General features: G+C 35.7%; 1 protein-coding gene across 4 annotated transcripts in view; it reads right to left on the minus strand.

Annotated features, from left to right (window-relative positions):
- The window catches only part of BMP2K (BMP2 inducible kinase), a 125,148-nt gene that overhangs the window by 6,666 nt on the left and 96,335 nt on the right, over window positions 1-22,147 (minus strand). For 3 of the 4 annotated variants that reach the window (XM_033406448.2, XM_049709358.1, XM_049709359.1), the window contains 2 exons: window positions 21,761-21,945; window positions 19,148-19,305 (listed from right to left, as the gene is read on the minus strand). In XM_033406448.2, the coding sequence (XP_033262339.1) occupies window positions 19,148-19,305; window positions 21,761-21,945 (343 nt within the window). Of the gene's footprint in view, window positions 1-12,262; window positions 12,374-19,147; window positions 19,306-21,760; window positions 21,946-22,147 lie in introns of all 4 variants that reach the window. The other variant, XM_004280166.4, reaches the window with a different exon arrangement.

Here is a 22,147-nt window from a genome sequence, read left to right on the forward strand (position 1 = left end):
AATACACTGGTGTACTGAATTGATTTTCCAGAGGTAGGAAACAATTTGAATTGATCCAACCACATATCCATTTATCCCTTCCCCTCTAAGATCAGATATTTTCAAAACAATTAGCTAGGGTTGGAAGTATAGTCTTTAGTCATGGAAACTAATTATACCTTATGACGGAAGGACCATTTCTTTTGCGTTATTAACAAAGTGGTCTCCATGGCACAGGACACCTCTGAGTTATTTCCTTCTCTTTGAAAGTCAGCACTGTTGTCTTTCCCACCTCTCTATTCCCTCTTGGTCATATTTGTAGAGACTTCTCTTTCACAAACATCTCCCTACACATGTATGCTCCCCAGGGTTCTATCCTTGGCTGTCTTTCTCCCTCTGCATGTCCTGCCCTGGGTCCTAACTACTTGTATGTTAATCAGCATTTACACAGTAATGAGTGGACCTCTGATTCTTACCATGAATACTCATCTATCCTATTCATCTAATACTTATCATAAATATGTATCTCCTACCATTACTTCAAACTCAGTAATTTCAAGAGATCATCTTTTCTCTTAAAATGTGTCCTCACCAGTCCCTCTAAATTAGTGAACAACACTTCCATCTACCTACCAAGTTCTGAAAACTAGCAGAAATCTATAAATCATATTCCCTCTTCCCACCAAATAGTGTTTTTAAACTCTGGAATCGGGTCCCTCCTCTCCCTCTGCCAGCTGTCTATCCCATCCCCTCATCTTCATCCAGCAACTCCTTAGCCTCTAAACTTGCCTGTCTGCCTCCAGTACCATATCCCTCAAACTGCTCCTTTACACTGTCACCAGAATAACCCTTCTGACACACTAATCATGTGGCTACTGCTGAAAACCCTTCAGCGTCTCTCTGAGGAAAAGGGGATCCACCACTGAGCCCTCAGGTATAAACCATTTAGAAGTCAACAGAGGAACCTGCAAAGCAAACAGGGAAGTGCCAGAGAGGAAGACCAAATGCAGGTGAGTGTAATGTTGCCGAAGCCAAGAGAGGAGAGTGTTTCCGGGGGAGGGAGTAGACAACTGCGCAGGGTGATGCAAAGAAGTCCAATGAACTGACGACGGAAATGGCCACTGGCTCCGGTCAGCTCATGCAGGTTGTTGACAACCGTGAAGCGGGGAGTGGGGAGGAAATCTAGTGGGGCTGAGGAGTGAGGGGGAGAGAAGATGTGGAGATTTCTATCAGTTATACTTAAATACAAATATAATCTTCATCCATTATTCATCTGCCAGTTCCCTGAAACCAGCCAAGAGTTATATGCTGTATCTTTACATATTCATAATAAGCTTATCTTAAATCCTAACAGATTAAAATCAAATCAAATGCAGATTTTCATTTGACTTCTCCATACAGCATACTTCTGATATTAAAAACAAAGATTACTTTTAGATTAGCCAGAGCATTTATTTTCATGAATTTTTATCCAAAAGCAAAAAATGCGATGGCAAAGACTTGCAATCACCCCTGACTTTAGGACAGTCCCTCTAAGATACACGTTAACTTAGTACCTCTTCAGGCACTTACCCACCCACAGAGAGCCACATGGGCACCCCTCCTGCCTGCTCATGGACGCCTCCAGGAACATTCCAGTATGCTTCCTAAAGTGTCTTCTGCAGAACGCCTATTCCCGTAACGAGAACCAAACAGTTCTGTGGTCTCAGGCGCATGAGTTTATGAAATGCTGCACTTTACAATGTACCCCTCACCACCACCACTCACCTGGAAAATGCTCATCGTACTAAAGGTGCTGACACATTGTACACAGAAGAATCTGACTGAATGAAGCCTAGGGTTTCCCAAATTTGCTTCGCTACAAACACTTTTATTTGTTACATGTAACACCTATTAACCTTTATAAACAATTTTGCAAAAAGCACTTAGGGAAAATGCCGCTCGACAATTTCCCTGGAAAATGTTCCATTTCTAGGGCACAGAGTTCTGTTCCTAGAAATCTTCTGGAACATTTAACATAGGACAAGAGTCCTTCACTTGACCTTCTCTTGGTATTCTTATATTAATCCTCGTCTTCTAAATTAACTGTCTCCTTTACCCAAATGGTCAACATTGCTTTCCAGAACACATTTGTCACTTTCTACTCCCTGCTCTGTCTGCCTTTTGTCAGCTTCTCAAAGTTGTATTAATACAGATATGTATTTCTTTGTTGTAAGGTGCTATACAGATCTGCTTTTTAAATTGTCAGTGTGGATATAAATTTGTAGGGTTTCACTTACCATTTTTAACGCATCTTTTACAGGTATCAACATAGTCCATTTAGTAATTCTGATAGAAACATAATAAAACATTGTATGTATAGCATTTAAGTATTCACCTCTAGGTTGTTTTACATCTAGGTTGTTTCTAGTTTTTCAGTATTTTAAACAGAACCATGATCATGCACTTTTTCTTTGAGAGGAGAAAGAAAACCCCTTTTTTAATCATAATTTATCGATTTACTGTTATTCCTTCCTTATGCAAAATCAATGCAGAGCTAATCAAGTTAACCTAGTAACAATCTCTACTAAGACCACAGCTAAATCCTCTCTCTACTCTGCTCCCTCATACGTGAGGGAATATATAGTATTATGAGAGAATAATATGATAATAACAGGTTCTACTTTGTAGGACTGTTGTAAAGAAAGGACTTAAAGTAGTGCCTGACTCAAAAGCACTTGGTAAAGTTAACTGTCCTCATCTCCAGAGCAAGGCCAAACTCAATTATCTCATACATCATACTCCAACTTCCTACCTACTTTCTGGACCCAATGGTTGTGGGCAACTGGGGAAATTTCTGGTTGGTGTATACAGACTGGTTTTATTTCTTTTATTGCCGCCCCTTCATAAAACTAAAACAAGCAATCAAAAATATTTATCCAAATTCCTTTTTTCTCCCATATTCTCAGAACCTACCCACCCTGACCCTGCTTAAATGTTTCTCTACTTCTCCATCCTTCCACTCCTTCATAACCTAACATAGAATCAAGAGCAGCAATGGGCCTCTCTGCCAGCATACTAGGAGCAGCTCAAATATGAAGCACCATGAAGCACAGTCTGAAGTACAAGTGGTTATCTCTCTGTAGCACCTCCTGCTGGGGAAAAGTTACGCTCCAAAGCTGCAGGTTACAACCATCCTAGATAAAGTCTCACTTTCTGCGACAACAGCCATCCACTTAATTTTCCTCTCTTCACTATGAAGCTGTAAAAAACTGAGAAAGAAATGGAAATTAAAGGGGGGGAGGGATAAATGAGAGATTGGGGTCAACATATACTACTATATATAAAACAGATAACTAATAAGGACCTACTGTATAGCACAAGGAACCCTACTCAATACTCCATAATGACCTATATGGGAAGAGAATCTAATAAAGAGTGGATATATGTATATGTACAGCTATTCACTTTGCTGTACAGCAGAAACTAACACAACATTGTAAATCAACTATACTCCAATAAAAATTTTTTTTAATTATTTCAATATATTCTAAGACTTTTAGTCCTGTTCCAAAGGCACAAGACTGTCAAAATAAGTATTACAAGTTAGAAAGTTGGTTACCAACTGTACAATGTACAGTGGTTTAAAATGTGACTTCATAGCTGAGTGCCATCAACTTTTAAAACCTATTTCTTTGGCTAAACATATTTCTGTCATTAAAAAAAATTCAGATATTCCTACTGTTTGCTCTTGGTGCTAGACTGCTTCTTCCAAACCGTTAGAGCAAATATTACACATTTGGTTTACCACGAAATTTAAATCAGGATTATTTCACTGCTTAAGTTAATTTCCCGAAAGTATAGCCTAAATATGTTGCCTTATAATTCAATATATCCCAAATCCTAATAATCCCTATATCTACTGAGATTTGTGTTATTAACATAAAAATGGCTGGTTTTCAGGTAGGCAGAAGGGGAGCTGTAATATTTACAGTAAGCACCAGGAACATGTATTTAAAGCATAAACAAATGTCTAGAATGTGCCCAGGATCATACCTCAGTTGCATTTTTCTCCATTAAATGATATTGGTAAAACCCTGTAAAATTTCATATATTGACCAATCTTTATTTTTGGCTCTAAGTAGGGCATTCTTCTTTCCTTAAACTAAATACAGTAGAATGATACTTTGATGGCTTCTTGTCAGGATATTTTTATTTCTGTTTTGTGCCTTGGAACTACAAACTGTAAAAATTTCAGCTTTTTGAGTAATCCTCATCTTTTGAGGTTGGGTTTGATTGCAGGAAATAGCCAAAATCGAATCAGAGCCAAACCCTGAGAATAAGGTGAGTGACTAAGTTAGACAATGCAGATTTGGGTAAACTATTAAGAACAGCAATGATGTTATGAAGTCTTAAATTCTCGTGTGGCATATAAATTCCTCTCTCGAGAACTAGTACTTATTTACACACATAAATTCTGCATATTCTCACTGCTTTATGGCTTAATATACCTCAGATATAGAATTTCAAGATAGTAGTTCAAAGCTAACAAAGTAGTGCTTCAATTATTCAGTACCATCCATCCATAAAATAACAAGCATTTACTAAATAAGTGAAATACCAAATTAACCACTTGGTAACTGTCTATATCAAAATATATAGTATACTTCCCTTACTTCATCAAAGTGTCCTTTGATGACCTGTGTTCTCATTTGGAGTCAGGTATTACTTAGTGTCTCAGTTTCCTCGGCTGTAAAGTAGGGACACGGCAATTATATCTGCCTCAGAGAAATGCAGCGGGGATTAAAGTGAGAATTCAGGTAAAGTGCTTGTAACAGTGCTGGCACATTGTAGGTACTCAGTCAAGGGCTATATTATTGCTATTGCCAATGTATTATACCATCATTTCATGATTATTTGTGGAGTACCTACTATACATTTCTAATGGTACTGAGAAATGAACCAGAGAAGATAGTAACTAATATTGTCCTGAGTGAAATGCAGTGCCAAGGGGTTTTCATACATTCTCTCTTAACTCCCCACCATTTAGGCTCCCATACAACATTAGGGTGAAAATGTCCTGTAAGGTTTGCTACGATCTTTCCCCTTCAGTCTTATTAAACCACATCTTCAAAAATGTTCCCCTTGCTTTCCATGGCAGAGCACTATCATGATGACTTCCTACCACTTCAAAATACGCAGTGTTACCAACCAATGCTCATCCCCTGGCTTTCTGGTTTCTCTTCTCATTTCTTTCTTTCAGTGACTTTAATCCTGTTTCATAGTTTCAACTATATCTTGAAAGCAAACAACAAGAAGAGATTTTTAAAGACCTAGTCCAATCTCTTTATATACATAAGTAATTTGAAACTAGGGAAAAGCTGAATGACTTGTCCAAGTTTAAGGCCATAGTGACTTCTTTGCTGATGACACTAGTTTTAAAACTCTCACCTGTAAATTCTACAATTAAACTACCAGTAGAATATCATCACCAGCAAACATTCAGTATAGCTTAGCACCAACCCCCTGCAAAATACCACAGACTTGTCGTGTGTTCCTTTTGTATCCTGCCTGAAAATTTACAAAAGCTATGCCTGAAAATTTTTAAAAACTAAAACAAAAAAACGAAAAACTAATAGAATGAGCACAGTATTGTTTCTATTTCAGTAAACAGTGTTTTGTTGAACGGTACGATAAATACTTTAACCCTGTAGGGTTAAGTTCTGGAAGTTCTATAGGCTTTATAGGCTGGAAGTTCTATAAGGCTTTATCAACAAATGAAAGCATACACAACTTTACAAAATCCGCAGAAGATCAACATCCAAAAAAGCCTCAGTTTCCTCATCTGTAAAATAAGGACAATCATGGAACTTACCTGATAGAGCTGAACATTAATAAAATTCATCTTATCTAGTGAAAGCTCATTAACTATTAGGGTGTGTGAGAGAGAGAAAGTTTATATTAGATTTTACCGAAGTATACTTTGATAATGAATTCATTCATCAAGGTACTGTACGGGGCATACAAAGATACGACAATTCCTGACTTCAAGAAACTTATCATTCACTTTAACAGTTGTGAAACCCATGTACTAATCCTGATTCTAGTGATCTGGAAAATGACTGACAGAGGTACAACCAACTGGGAGGTTCTGAAGAACAAGCTTATCTAACCAAATGAATTTAAGAACATGAATCCACCAAATGAAGAACCTAAGAACATGAATTCATCTATATTCCAAGCTCGGGTTTTCATAAAAAGCTATTTCTAGATGCTAAAAGTTCAAAGACATCATAGTTTTACACAGTCCAAAAGATGACTCCAAACTCAAAAGCTAAAATTTATCATCAATTTTCAGAGACTTTCATATACTTAGTATTCTTTTAAACAAATACTTTGTGAAAAGAATGAGATCCTGGGTAATGCCACACTATTTTAAATAAATACTGCAAATGTGTTCTTAAACCACATAAATGAACCTCTATAAACTATACCAAAAAACACAAAATATTTAGAATACATCCAAAACAATGTGGGGAGAGGGGCATAGCTGCATCATACTATTCATATTACCATTCTTCTAATCAGGTTTCCATCTTTTAGAGGACAGTTCTTTTAGTTATAAAATAGGTGGTACATTTTTAATCACATAAGAAGCTTCCAGTTTCAAGAAAATTTTGTTTTGATGTTCTTTTCCTTGCTATCGGATTATAGAGGATGAATGGCTTGAAACTGCTATTGTAATTACATGCCTTCTGTTGTCTCATCGTTTGGGGTATAAGGGAGGGGATGTAAGACTTTAAAGCTCACTTTGAATTGGAAGCATACTGCCTGCCATCATTTCTCAGCAATTTACCATGCCAGACCCAAGGATTACTGGATTAGAAGGTTTTATCAAAATCTGTACGATTTCTCTCAAGACAGGCCAAGCGACAAGGCAGTATTTGCCACTCTGATTAAAAATGTCATAAAACTGACATTTCTATCACGTCACTCATATTATTGTAGGTTTTCATTCAAAACAAGTCCCTTGATACTTGAGGAATCAAGGTGACGGAGGAGTTGGACGTGAAGCTCACGTCGTCCCACAGATACATCAAAAACACATGTACAAGTGGAACAATTCACACAGAACATCCACTGAACACTGGTAAAACAAGTCATTTAACACTTTTGTTTTGCGACTGTTTATAGAACAGAGTTTAGCATCAGACAGAGCTGGATTCCTGCTTATAAACTATCTTACCTTAAGCCAGTCACTGATCCTGCTCTGAGACTGTTTCCACTGTACGTGTACAGTAGGATTCAATAAGGTAACCATTCAGTTCAATAAGGTAACTATTCAATTCAGTAAGGTAACCATTATTACTGACATTCTGGAAGAGGAAAATTCTTGATCTTCAAGAATTACTAGAATCTAAAGTTATAAACAGTACACTCATCATGGCTTATAAAATGACCCAGCAATTGGACTGACAATCTGTAATAATTTATGTTCCAACAAGTATTCGTTATATATGATGTGACCTTCCCAACCCTAAATTCAATTTAACTCCCTGTGAGATAATGAGACCCATGAGGTAGGTCTGGGGTTGGGGAGAGTAAGGGAAGTTCACCAAACCTAATTAAAGATGAAATGCAATACAAGAAATCTAAAACTTCAGTGACGAAATTCTTCAAATACTATATGTTTCAGAATTTGAGAGTGTTTATTAAAATCAGGTTGTCCACGCTGTAATTCAACTAACTGCAACACGATGCCTCGGGGAGAAGGAAGGCTGGGTGCGTTTCAGGACTGGGAACGAGCACCATGCTTTTAACAGGATGTTTGTGTGTAAACTGTACTGAACAGTGGGAGTTAATGCTTTAATAAAAATAGAAACGGCACTGTTAAAACAGTTCTTGGTGGGGAACAGCTTCACAGACAGGTTCTACACTTCATTAAAAGATGTAATTCGGTAGTTAGCTTATTATTACTGGAACTCTGTACTACTACAAGCTAGATGGCAGCTTCAAAACTTATTTAACACTAAGATTTTGGAATTTAGTGGTAAGTAGTAAAACTACTATTTAATAACACTACCTACGAGAGCCACAATAGCGACGAACACTAAGGATGTTCGTGTGTTGTATAACATGCTCTCATTTAATCCTTTCAACAATCTCATCAACTAGCTAATATTATCCCCAATTTAAGATACAGAAACCCTCTAAGAAATTAGGCAACACCCGGTATCACATGGTTAATCTGGGACAGAACTAAGATTCATACCCAGGGCTTTATCATTCGAAAGTCAATGTTCTTTATGACACACCACACTACTAATATCAGCTTAGTAACCTGACATAAAAGGTATATATAATTCCATTATAATTAAGATATCAGCTTATGGAATAAGATATTCCCTTTCTATACAGCACCAGATTCTTGATATAATTATTTGATTTCTGGGTAAAAGAATAATTCCAAAATTTAATCTTGCCCATAAAGAAATGTTTAAAGCTAAGAAGAAGGAAAGCTAGATTTGATTCATTTGAAGACATGGTCTACCAAAATGTTACCTTCAGCTAAGTTTCTTAAGAAGTCCAAAAGTGATACTCATAAGCCAAGGCAACCAACAGGCATCCATACAGACAAACTAAGGCTGCTGACTGTACCGGATCTGCCGTACATGCAGCTAACAAGGAGAAGAAACAGGTATTTTCGCTTCTAAATAGTAGAGGCTATGGGACCTAGGGTTAGGGGCATAGAGTGCAGCCATTCCTCTAGTAAAAGCCCCCTATCCCTTTTTTTGAAGCTAGAATACAATGAAGCAGTACCTTGAAGATTCACAAGGAAAAATTATGTCCAACAAAGAATTATTTACCCAGCCAAATTATCAGTCAAGTGTCAGGTTAGGCAAAAAAGGCAGCAAAGTTTAAAAGTTTTCCTCCCGTGCATATATATTTTCTCAAGAAATTTCTAGAGGAGTTGCTCTACTAACCAAGAAAGAGGAAGAGAGGAGATCCAAGAATTCCCAGGAGGATCGACGGGCAAAGGAAAATACTAGGATGATAAGTGCGTGGCAGGCACAGGAAGCAACCGACTCAGGCTGCAGAGCTCCGCCAGAGACATAATCAAGTAAAAATGAAAATGACAGCCACCTTAAATTGGGAGGAAATGTACGTTTCCAAATGGAGATGAATCAATGACAGGGTACAGAAAAAACCAGGGAACAAAACACAGTCATTTTTATAAACATCATTATAATTAACTCCAGGAAAAATAAAACCTTATAGAAGGAAATGTAAAAATGGTATACTGGACCTCAGTGACAAATACTTACATATGCATAAAATGTACACATTGAACAACATGGACAACCAACAACAGTGTCAAAACTGTACTGGAAATTAGCGAAAGGACAGGTGCATGTGATTGGGGCTGGGTGCTAACAGTGTAATTAATCTAAATCATCATTTTCCAAAATACGAAGTCTATACACATCATCTAAAATTGAAAAAAAAAGTAAGAAATAGAAGAATAAGCATGACATATTACAATGCCAGAAGTGAAAAATTATCTCCAGGGAGTCTGAACAGGGAAAGGGTATAGGGAGGGAGCAAGCAGAGAAGTGACTTTTTTTCATTATAAACCTTGTTAAATCCAACTTTTTAAAGTAGATACACATGTTATTTTAACTTAAAAATGTAGCTTAAAAATAATTTTATAAAATTATGATAAACTGAAGAAAAGCAAAGTAAAAACTAATTCATTATAATTTCAAAGTTAAGATTAAAAGTTTTAACAGCAATTTTTCTTTCCAAATAAAAAGAACACAATTCCTAATAAAACCAGTGTAAGGAACACTAGATTTAAGACAGTGTGTCTCTTAAATTCACTTTGCCACTACAGTTCTTATAGCATTCTGCCTCATGACTGAATTCATTTTATTCTCAGCTAGCACTCTCTATATGGTTTACCTAAAATTAAATTATGTTCAGAATTGTCAACTCTCAGATTCAAGTAAGATGGCTTATCACATATACATATCACCCTGTATTGCACACACACAATACTTAGAAGTAGTTTCTTGCCTTTCTTCTGTCCTAGTCCTATAAATCTCCAGATGCTCACAGTGCCATGTGGAATATATTTTCAATGGGTAGAATTCCTTTTTCTTTTTCCAATAAAGCTTATGAGGAAGTTTTTTGCTTCAGAGATTCAATTATTTTACTCTTAGAGGAAAATGAATGCCTTCAAATACTTTATTGTTACCTAAAAATTATTTATAACAAAGTATTTCTAATCTTGATGATGAATAGGTCAGTGGCAGTAAGTTATTTTCAGATTTTTAAATTTTGATTATGTATTTTGAATCTGATAAAAATAAATTAACAAAGCTAATATAGCAAAGTGATTGCCTTCTCTCTGGAGGCACATTTCTCTTATGACCATTCCCTCCTTTATTCTAGTCTATGTACTCAATTTTTCATAACCAAACTATTCCAATGTTCTTATTAACACTAAATCTAAAAATATTTTTTGGAGCAGTAGCATTTATATCAAAGGGCATTTTTTATGGTCATTGTCCTAACACCAAGGAGTATGAATTTTTAGGAATAGTCATAATTTTTTCATACAGCCAATGAATATTAATAGGTACTTACTGGGTTGGCTACCGGGAAGGATTCAAAGACAGAAAATTCATGTTTTCTACCCTCAGCAAGCTTAAAATCTAATAGAGAAGTTAAATACCCAAAGGAAAAAAGAAAAACAAAATAGCAACAGCAGCAATCAAGCTCAAATCTGTGAGCATTATTTCTAACTACAGAAATCCTAGACCAACCCCAAAATAAGGGTGCCCAAGGAAAGGGCAAATCACTGAGGCTTACTCTAGTTCCTGATTCTCCTATTCATTTCCCCAGGGTTCTTTCAGAAGCTATTAAAGAACAGACAAGAAGTTGCATAGATATGTACAAACCTGAAGGGGATTATGTAATTCCTTCTAGAGTATGAAAAAGAGCTAGTACTGAAACCGCTTTCTTCCACAAACAGATCACTATCTGAAGTCAGTGAGTACCATGTTCTTGAGAATTTATAAAGACCATTTGAGCTATTATTTAAAAAAAAAAAACAAAAAACAGTAACAGTTTTTGACCTAGGGTACTGGGGGTGTGAGGGAGTGCATCTATACATATTAAGTAAACTGACACAGTAAATTGTCTTCCCCAGTTAATGATTTCATATCATTCATGAAAAAGATAATCTGACGGAAGCTAACAGAAAATGACAAAAATATGGATTGCTTATTCAATAAACGGCAAAGAGTAAAAATATGGAACATCAAAGTATATAGAAACACTCTTAGTTACTGTACTGTTCTGGATAACCAAATCTGAATGTTGAAAGGCTATAACATTGCTTCAGTGTATTATCAGAAATCCTGAACACCTATTTCTTATTTTGGCTTTACATTCACAATGCTTTTCTTTGTTACTGTTCTCTCTTGTATGAAGTTCTTTTAAATGGTAGTGATGATGTCACATATTTTACTTGCCTGAGTGAGAAATAAATGAAACAGAACCAAAGAACATAGCTGACAATTACCTTGAATATATTAAACAAAACCTTTACCTTCTAGTAAAGCATAATTTCTTCCAATGCATTTCCCTTTTCTAAGATTAAACTCAGTTTTTCCACTCTAACTATACAAACTCAAAAATCCATTTATGCCAAAGTGGGATCCTATTCCATCCTAGTATCTTCGACAGCATTAACTAGGTAATTACTTTGAAAATATTATCACAAATATTCTTAAATGGTGAATAAATTCTGGATTGAAATCAAAGCAAGGAGTAAGAAGAAAATAGGTACTTTGTCACAAATTGTAACAAAGTCACTAATACTTTTTAAACACAGCTATAAGAGAGCATGTATAAACTAGGAAAACAGGATTTTTAAGCAAAAGCTAAGAATAAAAATGTCTATAAATGTATTTTAAGTATATAAAAGTGAGAGATATTTTCATGCATGAAATTTTTCAATACTATCCAATAGTCGAGGTAGAAAGAACCAGTTATGGTTCTACTATGCAAATCAGCATTTTTCTGTGTTTGCAAAAGGCACAAATTGAATAACCCAATGGAAAGAACATTAGGAAAACTAGGATGGCTAAAGGTTAAAATAATTTTCTGTTCTATTTGCTGTAACTAAAACCTGATTCCTACTTTGGCTTTATAATAAGGGTTTTTGCCCTTGTTACTCTTATTGTTCTTGTGTGTATTTTTTATTGATAGTCATGATGTTACATATGTAACTTGCCTGAGTGAGAAATGAAAGGAACAGAACCAAAAGGATCTTCTGGAGGATGGTTATGTGGAGCAGAAAGTGGCTCTACATTCTTATCTGAGGATGCTCTCTCCTCGAGCCTGTCTGCAAAAATAAGATGAAACAAAACAAAAAATAAAATAAAAACAAAACGATCTTTAAATTTAAAAGCGGCATACAGTATAAATAAAAGTGAAAATTAAACAAAGCCTTCTTGAAAAATATGAGATTCAAAGTTCATCTGTTTAAGTATTAGTGGGTAGTCCTGAGTTTAATACGTATTTGTTGCTACAAAGGCAAGTTTAACAATGTAATCACCGTGCTAGATTTCACTAAATACAATTAACCTAATAACTTAATTTGGTTTGTTTAAATACCAGGTGTCTTTAACTTGTGACATATTGGATCTGAAGTTAAACCCAGATTATTAAACAGAGACATATTTGGCAAACTTTCTCTGAAAGCACGTATGGAAAAAATATTGCAAATGGTCATTCATTCATAAAATAGGTAAATCCTATTTCTCAATAGCAATAAAAAGTAATTCACTATATGTTACTTCATTTTATGTTATTGTTCATTTCTCATATTACTTGGTTAAACCATTCTCATACATACAAATGCAAAGATATAGATATTTCTCTGCTAAATTAAAAGTCTTAACAACAGAATTCATTTTTTCATTCAACAAATAGTTGAGCATCTAGTATGTGCCAGGCACTGTTCTAGACAATGGGCATGCGATAGCAAACAAAAAGAGGACTCCTGTCCTCATGGAGTTTATATGCTGGCATGGAAAAACGACTGATAAGCAACAAGCATGAGAAATAGAGACTGTTAAAGCTAGAGAGAAAAATGTAGAGCAGGGTAAAAGGAATTAAGGGTGCAGACACAGGTTGCAGTAATAAACAGAGTGAAATAGAGTGATTCTAACAGGTACCAGGTGAGAAAAGACTCCAAGGAGGCAGGAGTAGATACCTGGGGAAGAACACACCAGGCAGAGGAAGCGCTAGAGCAAAGGCTCGAGGGTGGGAGCAGGTCTGGTATGTCTGAAGAAGATTCAATATATCCTAATTCCCTAGTAGTGATTATTTTTCCCTGCTCTTAAACTCTGCACATCGCAGGCACTTTATCAGTTGAGAACTTCTGGATTTTTATAAAATGCCTATCCTCTGATTCTTGGTAATCAAACATATGCTATTAGGGACCCATTTTGCCCTTACAGATATTTTAAACATTCCCAGGACTATACTTTTCATATTCCCAGGAATTCTATGGGTAAACTATGCTAGTTTCATTTGAGTCCTAAGGGATGGCAGGATGGGGAGGGAGAATCCAAATAGAATTAGAATTCTTTAAAAATGACTCGTAACTGCAGAGTGAAACAAAAAGCCCCAAGTTAAAGCAGCAATCTCCTAGGACAGTGCTTCTCAAATTTAATGTGCATTCTAATCACCTGGGAGTTGTTAAAATGCAGATTCTGACTGGATGGTTCTGCAATGGATCCTGAAATTCTGCAGTTCAACAGGCTTCCAGATGACATGATACTGCTGGTCCAGGGAGCACAAGCTTGAGAAGGCAAGGCCCTAGAGTCTACAATATCCTGAAAATACTCAATTATTGCTATGGACAACTGATTCTTTAAACACCTTTATGACACATTTATGAGCTTTTATGGCTAAAACTAATTCTGCAATATCCACACGAAATTTTAGGTTGTTTAAATTTTTACTTAAAATTTTGTTTGAAGCACTAGTTAATATTTTAAGGCAACACATCTGACAACTGATTTATGCACAAATAAAATTTCCAAAACTTAAGAGGTTATTTTCAAATCCAATACAGAAATGGATAACAATGAAAATTTATTTTAGATGTTCTTTTTCAAGGTGTTCACTGCATACTTAATTCAGGAAATCAGTAACAAATGCTGATTGTACTATGAAAAAAAGCTTTTTCATATTTTCTTGTCCAACATATTTTCTTGTAAAGAAGTTACTTTCATAGCAACTTTCTGAAAAAATAAGGCTGGAGAACACCTTATATAACCAAGGGTGTCTTTAATTTATTGTGGTGGGAAGCCACAATCAAACTTTAAGGAGAGGCCTAAGATTCACTGAATCACAGAGGATACCTGTGGGTTACCAATTTTATCAGGCCCTGATAAAATTATACTTATATATATATATATATTTGCATGTAAGTATATAGTTTATAGGTACTTAGGTCAAAATCAGGACCAGATTTCCTTCCTAAACCATCTGCATCATAATTGCCAGGACTCCCGTACAAAATGTATTTATACTCCTGTATAAAACCTGGGTCCTATCACAGACCTAATGAATCAGATTATCTGAGTAGAAGCTTGGGAATCTACATATTAACATATTCTCCAGGTTTATAAACCACTACTGTTCCAATGGTTCCCAGCATATAAAAATGCAAAGTTACCACTAAAGTTCTTTGAATCCTCATGCAGTGATGTATTATCTCCATCTATCTATGGTAAATTCATGGTAAATGTATAAACAGCACCATGTAGTTATGACAAGAGTACAAATACTATCATGTAGGGGTAAACAAATATTTTTTATACATGGGGTCCCCATAAGTTAAAATATGAAGATACTCTTCCATACAAAGTTCATTTATCCAATTATTTCACAACAGGAAGCAGAATAAACTCACTATAAAATGAATCATGCTCTCATTGTTCCAGAAAACACAGGATCAATTTTTCCATGGAAGATTTTTAGAAAACCATTTAGATTTCTACAGTTTACATGATAATCTGGGTCCCAGGGCACAAAATAAAAGGTAAACATACATATTAATTTTTTTAATTATCAATTACCTATAAATAAAAACTAACAAAATGGTATGTAGAGTTTCAAATACATAGTCACCCCTAAAATGTATTTAAGCTCCATTTTCAAAGAACTGGTTTTCTTTCCATTAGAGCAAAACTTGAGCTTGATTTGTCCAATATAAGAAACTTACCTCTTCCTGCCTTCCCAAAAGAATTGTGTGCTGAATAAAGACAGTATCTTTTCAAGAATTGTAATGGATACAGATGGCAAAAATACAGGATTTTAAAATCCTAAAATCAAACTGTATTTCATACTATCATCAGAAAATTAATATACTCTAAAAAGTTAATTCAGCAGCTTATATGGATAATGGCTTGAATAGCCAAAAGGTTAAAGAATAAGGTTTAAAAGTACAGTCTTCATCTGATACTTCTGACACTGTTCTAATATACCTGAAAAGTTCTGTTATTCTGCCCTAAAGGAACAGTGATAGGTCTGAATCAGCTTAAAATGGTGAGAGTTAATGTTTTACAGCAAACTAACTATATATACAGATGTTTATATCTATTTCATACTGTGGCTTCAGAAAAAAACACCCAACACATTCAGTAGAATATGCAAAGCAGCCACAGTCTTTAGTTTCTTCCTTTTAGTTATTTTGATGCAATTTTAAACAGAAATAAACAATAAATCCACTATCAACAAGAAAACAATATTCCATCAAGTATTACTTTTAATTAACATGTAGAGCTACACAACTATTCAAACAAATGCAACTTAAAAATTTTCCCAATGCAAACACCTATATTCTAATTCGTGTTTAATGTATTAAATATTATGACAATTAGATTTCTGAAGCTTACATACTAATCTGGATGCTTTGATACAAAAGACCATGAAAAATACAAGCTTAAACTGTAAAAAATACTGAGACTAGCTTTATTAATAACGCTTAATTTCGATTTAATGTTTTAGTCTTAAATAGGAACAGGTAAAAAATTCCAAACCATAAATATTGTTACACTGAAAGCAAAAGCAAGAAGAACTCGATTTATATTTTATATGTTAAATCCCTTTGCCAGCTGGATTCAACTGTTCTCTTAAAGATCACTAAAAAACCAGTTTTTTTATCACCAGTTACTGGTATCTTGGAATTTTAGTATTTCAAAATATAATTTTTAAATTACCTTCTGGAAAATACACACAAGTAAAATATTTCCTAGACAGCACATCTTTTTGCTTTTTTTTTTAAATAAATAACCACATACCATTTAAAAACTAAAACCTCAAATGGCAATGTTTTATTCTGAACAATCATTACATGGGCAATGCCTATATTTTTAAGGACCATACATAAAAGTATTCAGTTTCTCACTGGAAAGCTTTCATAAGCCAAATATAAAAAATCTCAGAAAGGACTTTGAAAAATTGTTGATAAATATCTGTGCTGAGAAAAAAGATAAATTTGATATTCCAAACACACTGATAATTTATTCATTTTGGAAAAAGTTGATAGGGACAGAGGAACCAACCAGTAATGACCAACAATCAATTTTCATTACACCGTTAGTCTACTGAAACTCTTAAGGTTCTAGAAGAGGTCTTTTGCCCATCGGTGTAATTTAAACCCTTATCAAGTAGATCAAATATTAGATACCTTATTGGTTGTGAGTGAAACGGGTGCTAAGATGACTCAATATTACAATAAAGTCAAATCTGGGAGGAAATCTTTCTAAACTATATTCTATACTTTATTGATTTCTTTATAAACTTTATTAAAGACATTTCAGCTTTTTTGAACCCCATTACTATAACTATCAATTATTAAGGGAAAACCAGACATTTTTCCATCTCTTTCCATGCTGTCATACATCACTTCTGCTGTTGATGTGTTTGCCCACAAAGCCCCTTCTATTTGGTTTTTTTAATTGCCAGCTGAGAAACCTGACAGTTTAGATATAATTTTTAAATGCTGGTTATAGAGCAATAACCTCAGGAGTCAGAGCCCAAAGACTTATACAGAAGGTGAGAAAAGCAGAGGTGACATTTATGGAGTGCCCAGACTCTTTAAAGACATTATTTAATCTTCTTGACAACCCTATGAAGTAAGCATCATTATACCCAGTTTATAAATAAGTAAGTGAAACAGCAGTTAAGTGACTTTACAGAGGTAAACCTAGTTAAATGACTTGGCCAGGTATCAGAATTCACGTTTTCTGGTGCTATGTGCCAATTTCAGTACACTGTCCTTGTTGACAGTGATTTCAATAGCTCGGGGACCATCTAGGCAGTTTCCCAAATGGCTGAGTTGCTCCATGTCTGACCTTCAGATAAAGTTCCTCCTGCACTGACATTTGGAACTTAGTATCTTTCCATATCTAATGCTGCAATGAAGTCTGAACTCTCTTGGCATACACATGTGTATACAAACACATACACAAATTACACATGTAATCAGACCTTAAAGTTTGAAAGCAAATAGCTGGTTAAGAGTTTTACATGCTAAATCCAATTTTTATGAAGTTAGGTATACATGAATATTTGTATGCCATTCTTGCCTATGCAAAGTAACTAACACTCGGGTGTCACTACAAATTCTAGGGAGCTTAGAATAACATTTTTATAAGGCACAAAAAAATGTGAATACTTTACCCATTCCATAAATTGATTTATTTTTTAAAAACAGTGGGGAGGGGAACGTTCACCCAAAGAGTAGAAAACACTGATTTAGCAAACCTTAGTTACTATCCTGGTCAGAATACATTAAAATGAATATCTTAATTCTCCCTTTTGCTTTAAAAATAATTCTGTAAATTACAATGATTGGTTATCCCCTGTATCTCCCTATCATCTCCCTAAAGGAAAGAGATATTTTACTTCCTTTTTTAAATATCTTGCTTTGGGGACCACTCAACATAAATTGTAGGAAAAATGCCAAACAAAAATGTTGTAGTTTAAAACAAATTTTTTAATAAAAAAAAAAATGTAAGATTGGTTTTACCAAAGTCAACAAAACCTTTATTAAAGGCTCAGAACTCATTTTTATATCTGCATTTAATCAATTTAATTTTTCATAATCATATAACCAATATGTAAAATACCAATTTAAATTCCAAACAACTATTCTTACATGAATTCAGGGCATTTACAAACTTTATATAAAATATATACCAATTTGGAACAAAGTACTTCATCTAATTAATGTTCTCATAAGGCCAGTTACCTAAAATAAAATAGAAACTAGGAACTATACCTAGGGACCATCAAGACCCTCTTTTCACATGCAAAATGGGGAAACACACTGGACACACACATGCACACACACACCCCCAAGACTCAGAAACCTGACAATTATCTATAGACTCTCCAGGAGTGAGCTTTTTGCTACTGTTTTGCAACCTCCCCAAAATACTCCATACATACCTTTTCCAAAAAATAACTTCTAAAATATGTATAGCGAGACTTGACATATATATTAGGTAGTTTAAGATAAGGCAATGACTGCAAGTAAAAACATTGAGATATCTGATTTAAAATGGAAAAGAATTTATTTCACTTTTGCCATACCAGGACAACAAGGCAGCCCGTTTATGTCACCACTCATTAAAGGGACATTACAAAACATTAACATAATGTAGTAGCCATGTTTTCTTTCAGGCACTTTCAAAGGGCATCTCAGACCCACAATATCTTCTACTGAGTGTGCAAGAAAACAGAGCTGCAAAATGATTAGTAAGGCAAGATACTAATCTCTCCCTTTTTATTTGAGCATTAATTTTCCATTTTTTGGAGATTTCTGAATTAACATTCAAAGATATGCAGTATTTAAGTGCTTGGAATTAGCATATTATCAGCAATCTTGGGTTTAACAGCTACTATCAAGCAATTGATTTCTACAGCACACAATATAGTTTGATAGTATATGTAAAAGAAGATGGCCTGAATTTTGCCCTCAAATGCACAAAAAGAATTTTCTCTTTACCATCCCAAAACAGTCTTTGGCCTTGCTGAATAATTATAGAGCTGTTATTTTACTGTGAAGCAAAATAAGCCTTCAAGTGTCCCTTACTTGATCTTAGAAGGTCAAATTCTCTGTCCAACAGTTCCTCTTCTGTTAACTTGGAGAAATTATCCTCTCCAAAAGGATTCCACCCTGACATATCAGGTGGGTTACTGATGTTCTTCTGATTTGTAATATTTGCAACTGCCTCTTTATCAGCAACTGACCTAGAGTAAAAATTAAGAGAGGAAAAAGGAGGAAAAAAATACATTATAATTGAAAATTTTAAAGTTTCCTAGTTCATACTTTATAAACACTTGGAAAAGCAGATGATTTTATTATGATGGAGGTGGCAGTAAGGGCATGGATTGGAAAGGAGACCACATGGGATTTGAATCACCTCCATAAAGGTCACTAGCTGTGTACCCTTGGGCAAGTTCCTTAACTTCTCTAGGTCTCAACTTCCTTATCTGTGAAACAAGAGTAGCAGTATCCACCTCATAGGGTTACTGGGAAGATTAAATGATTTAATACATGTAAAGCAGAGAGAACATAAATAAATAAATAAGCACTCATTAAATATTAACTATTATTTATCATAGTGAATAAACCTTAAAGTGAAAATCAGTTCCCATATCAAACAGTATCACTCTAAAATCACTACTGAATAAGGTGATTTTATGTCCTGGTTATGCTGAGAGACATCACAATAATTTTCCTTTTGACAAAGACATTCTCTACATAGCTACCAACAAAAGGTGAGCTGCTAGAATTGCTTTATGAATTGCCTAAAACTAGAGGAGGGTTATTTTCTATATAATAAATTATTCGTGGTGTTTAAAATATCTATAGTCTGGGGCTTCCCTGGTGGCGCAGTGGTTGAGAGTCCGCCTGCGGATGCAGGGGACACGGGTTCGTGCCCCGGTCCGGGAAGATCCCACATGCCGCAGAGCGGCTGGGCCCGTGAGCCATGGCCGCTGAGCCTGCGCGTCCGGAGCCTGTGCTCCGCAACGGGAGAGGCCACAACAGTGAGAGGCCCGCATACCGCAAAAACAAACAAACAAACAACAAAAAAAAAATCTATAGTCTGGAGCCTAGGACTACTGGTTCTATGAAATTTATCCAATAGGCCTCTTGGCTTTTAATAGAAGATGAGCGTTTAAAGCCTTCTTAACCTAAGAATACCTGGGTACCTCTCCCTCAACCCAGCCTGGAAATACAGCATAGGCACAAGGCAGTATAACAAAGTTGTCAAGTTCATTTAACAATTCAGATCCAGACCTTCTAACACCGGTAATGGAGGGAGAATCTCTATGTGCTTCTAAAGAAGTATCTCAATTTTGCAAGCCTTGACTCATCCCCTTAAATTCACCTTCCCCTTGGGAGCTCACTTCCATTGCCACCACACAGATCTTGAAAGGGAAGAAAGGGCAAAAGTTGCCCATTTAATCCCCTAGCCCAAGCCCCTTCAGTATAGTTGAGCCAAGAATGGAACGTTTGAACACTCACTGAAAGCTAGAATTGGCCAACTAGTAGATAGTCTTTCTAGTAAATATAACTTAGGTATCTTAATAATAAATGTAATTCAGTTTAGAACCCACTCTAGGAATGCATCAACTGCCTCCGTATGAAGGAATCCCATCTCTAATTCCAAAACTACCTTCAAGGACTTTCCAAGTTCTAGAAACACAGATAAGAGAGGTTAAAACTCAAAGAGAAATGGGCATGCCCCTCCTGCCTGTCAATGATCCTTTTACAACTTTAGAATTCCCGATCTGAATCATCTTCCTCCTGTTCCTGGAATGAATTTATGGATTCTTCTTCGTAGACTGTAACTCAAGGGAGGGTGTCACCTTAACCTACACTTCAAACACGTGTTAAAATACGTCTGCAAGTTCTTTTACACTCCTCCCTTCAAAGGGTGGAACCAAATTCCCCTGCCCTTGAATGTGGGCTAGATCTAGTGACTCAGATAACAAATGGAATATGGTGGAAGTGCCAACGTGTGACTTCTGAGACTAGATCATAAAAGGCATCAAAGGTTCCTCCTTGCCCTCTCTTTTGGACCACGTGTTCTGAAAGAAACCAGAATAAACAATTCCTTGTTCAAAACAGTCTTTGATTTTGCCAAAGAGAATACTCAAGCAGCCTTTTAGAGAGATCCATGTGACAAAAAACTGAGGCCTCCTGCCCAAAGCCATGTGAGTGACCTTACAAACAGATCCACCAGTACCAGGCAAGCCTTCAGTGGACTGCAGCCCCAGCCAACATCTTAACTGTAACCTCATGAGAGACCCTTCCCTGGTCATAACCATACAGGTAAGCTACTCCTAAATTCCTGATCCAAAGAAAGTGTGTGAGATAATAAATGTTTATCATCGTTTTAAACTACTAAGTTTGTCAAACAAAGAATGTCTTAACATATAAGCTAATAATTTTCTTAGCCTTAAATGCTGCTGGATGTTGCTAAGCCTTATTTGCAAATAGCCGTTAGCAGAATTAACTGATGGAAATGGAAAGAAGGATGGAGATGCAAAGGGGTCAGGAGAGAGGACTAGTAAGAGAACAAAGGGAACTCTAAGATGGGCTCTAAATTAATTCAGGAGCCACTTAGTGACTCTACTCCATGATAACACCCACTGCCACAATAATTTCCTTTGTATTCAATGGAAAAATACTTGCCTATTGGCACTATAAGAGGAGTCCATTATGGTTCCAACCTGAGCTGGAAGTGATGAAGTGTAGGACACTAAGGCTGGTGAGAACTCTTGAGGGGAAGTGAGATATTCTGGTGATGCCTGTTGTTGAGACTGCTGATGTTGAGCTAGCATTTGCTGCTGCAAGAAAGCCTGCTGATACTGCTGCATCTGAAACAAAAAATGCCGTTATACAAAACAATGCTCAAGGTCACTAAAGCACTGTTAGCATTGCCCCTATTTACTATGCTCTTTCCTTTTCACACTGGCAACAAAATCAGAAACATGAAAAACAATTTTTATCTGAAGGAGCGGCTCGCTACTAGAAAACTACAAGGTGAAATAAATCTAAAGGACTCCCCTGGTGGTCCAG

Source organism: Orcinus orca, chromosome 4 (genome assembly GCF_937001465.1).
Source record: "Orcinus orca chromosome 4, mOrcOrc1.1, whole genome shotgun sequence".
Lineage (NCBI taxonomy): Eukaryota > Metazoa > Chordata > Mammalia > Artiodactyla > Delphinidae > Orcinus > Orcinus orca.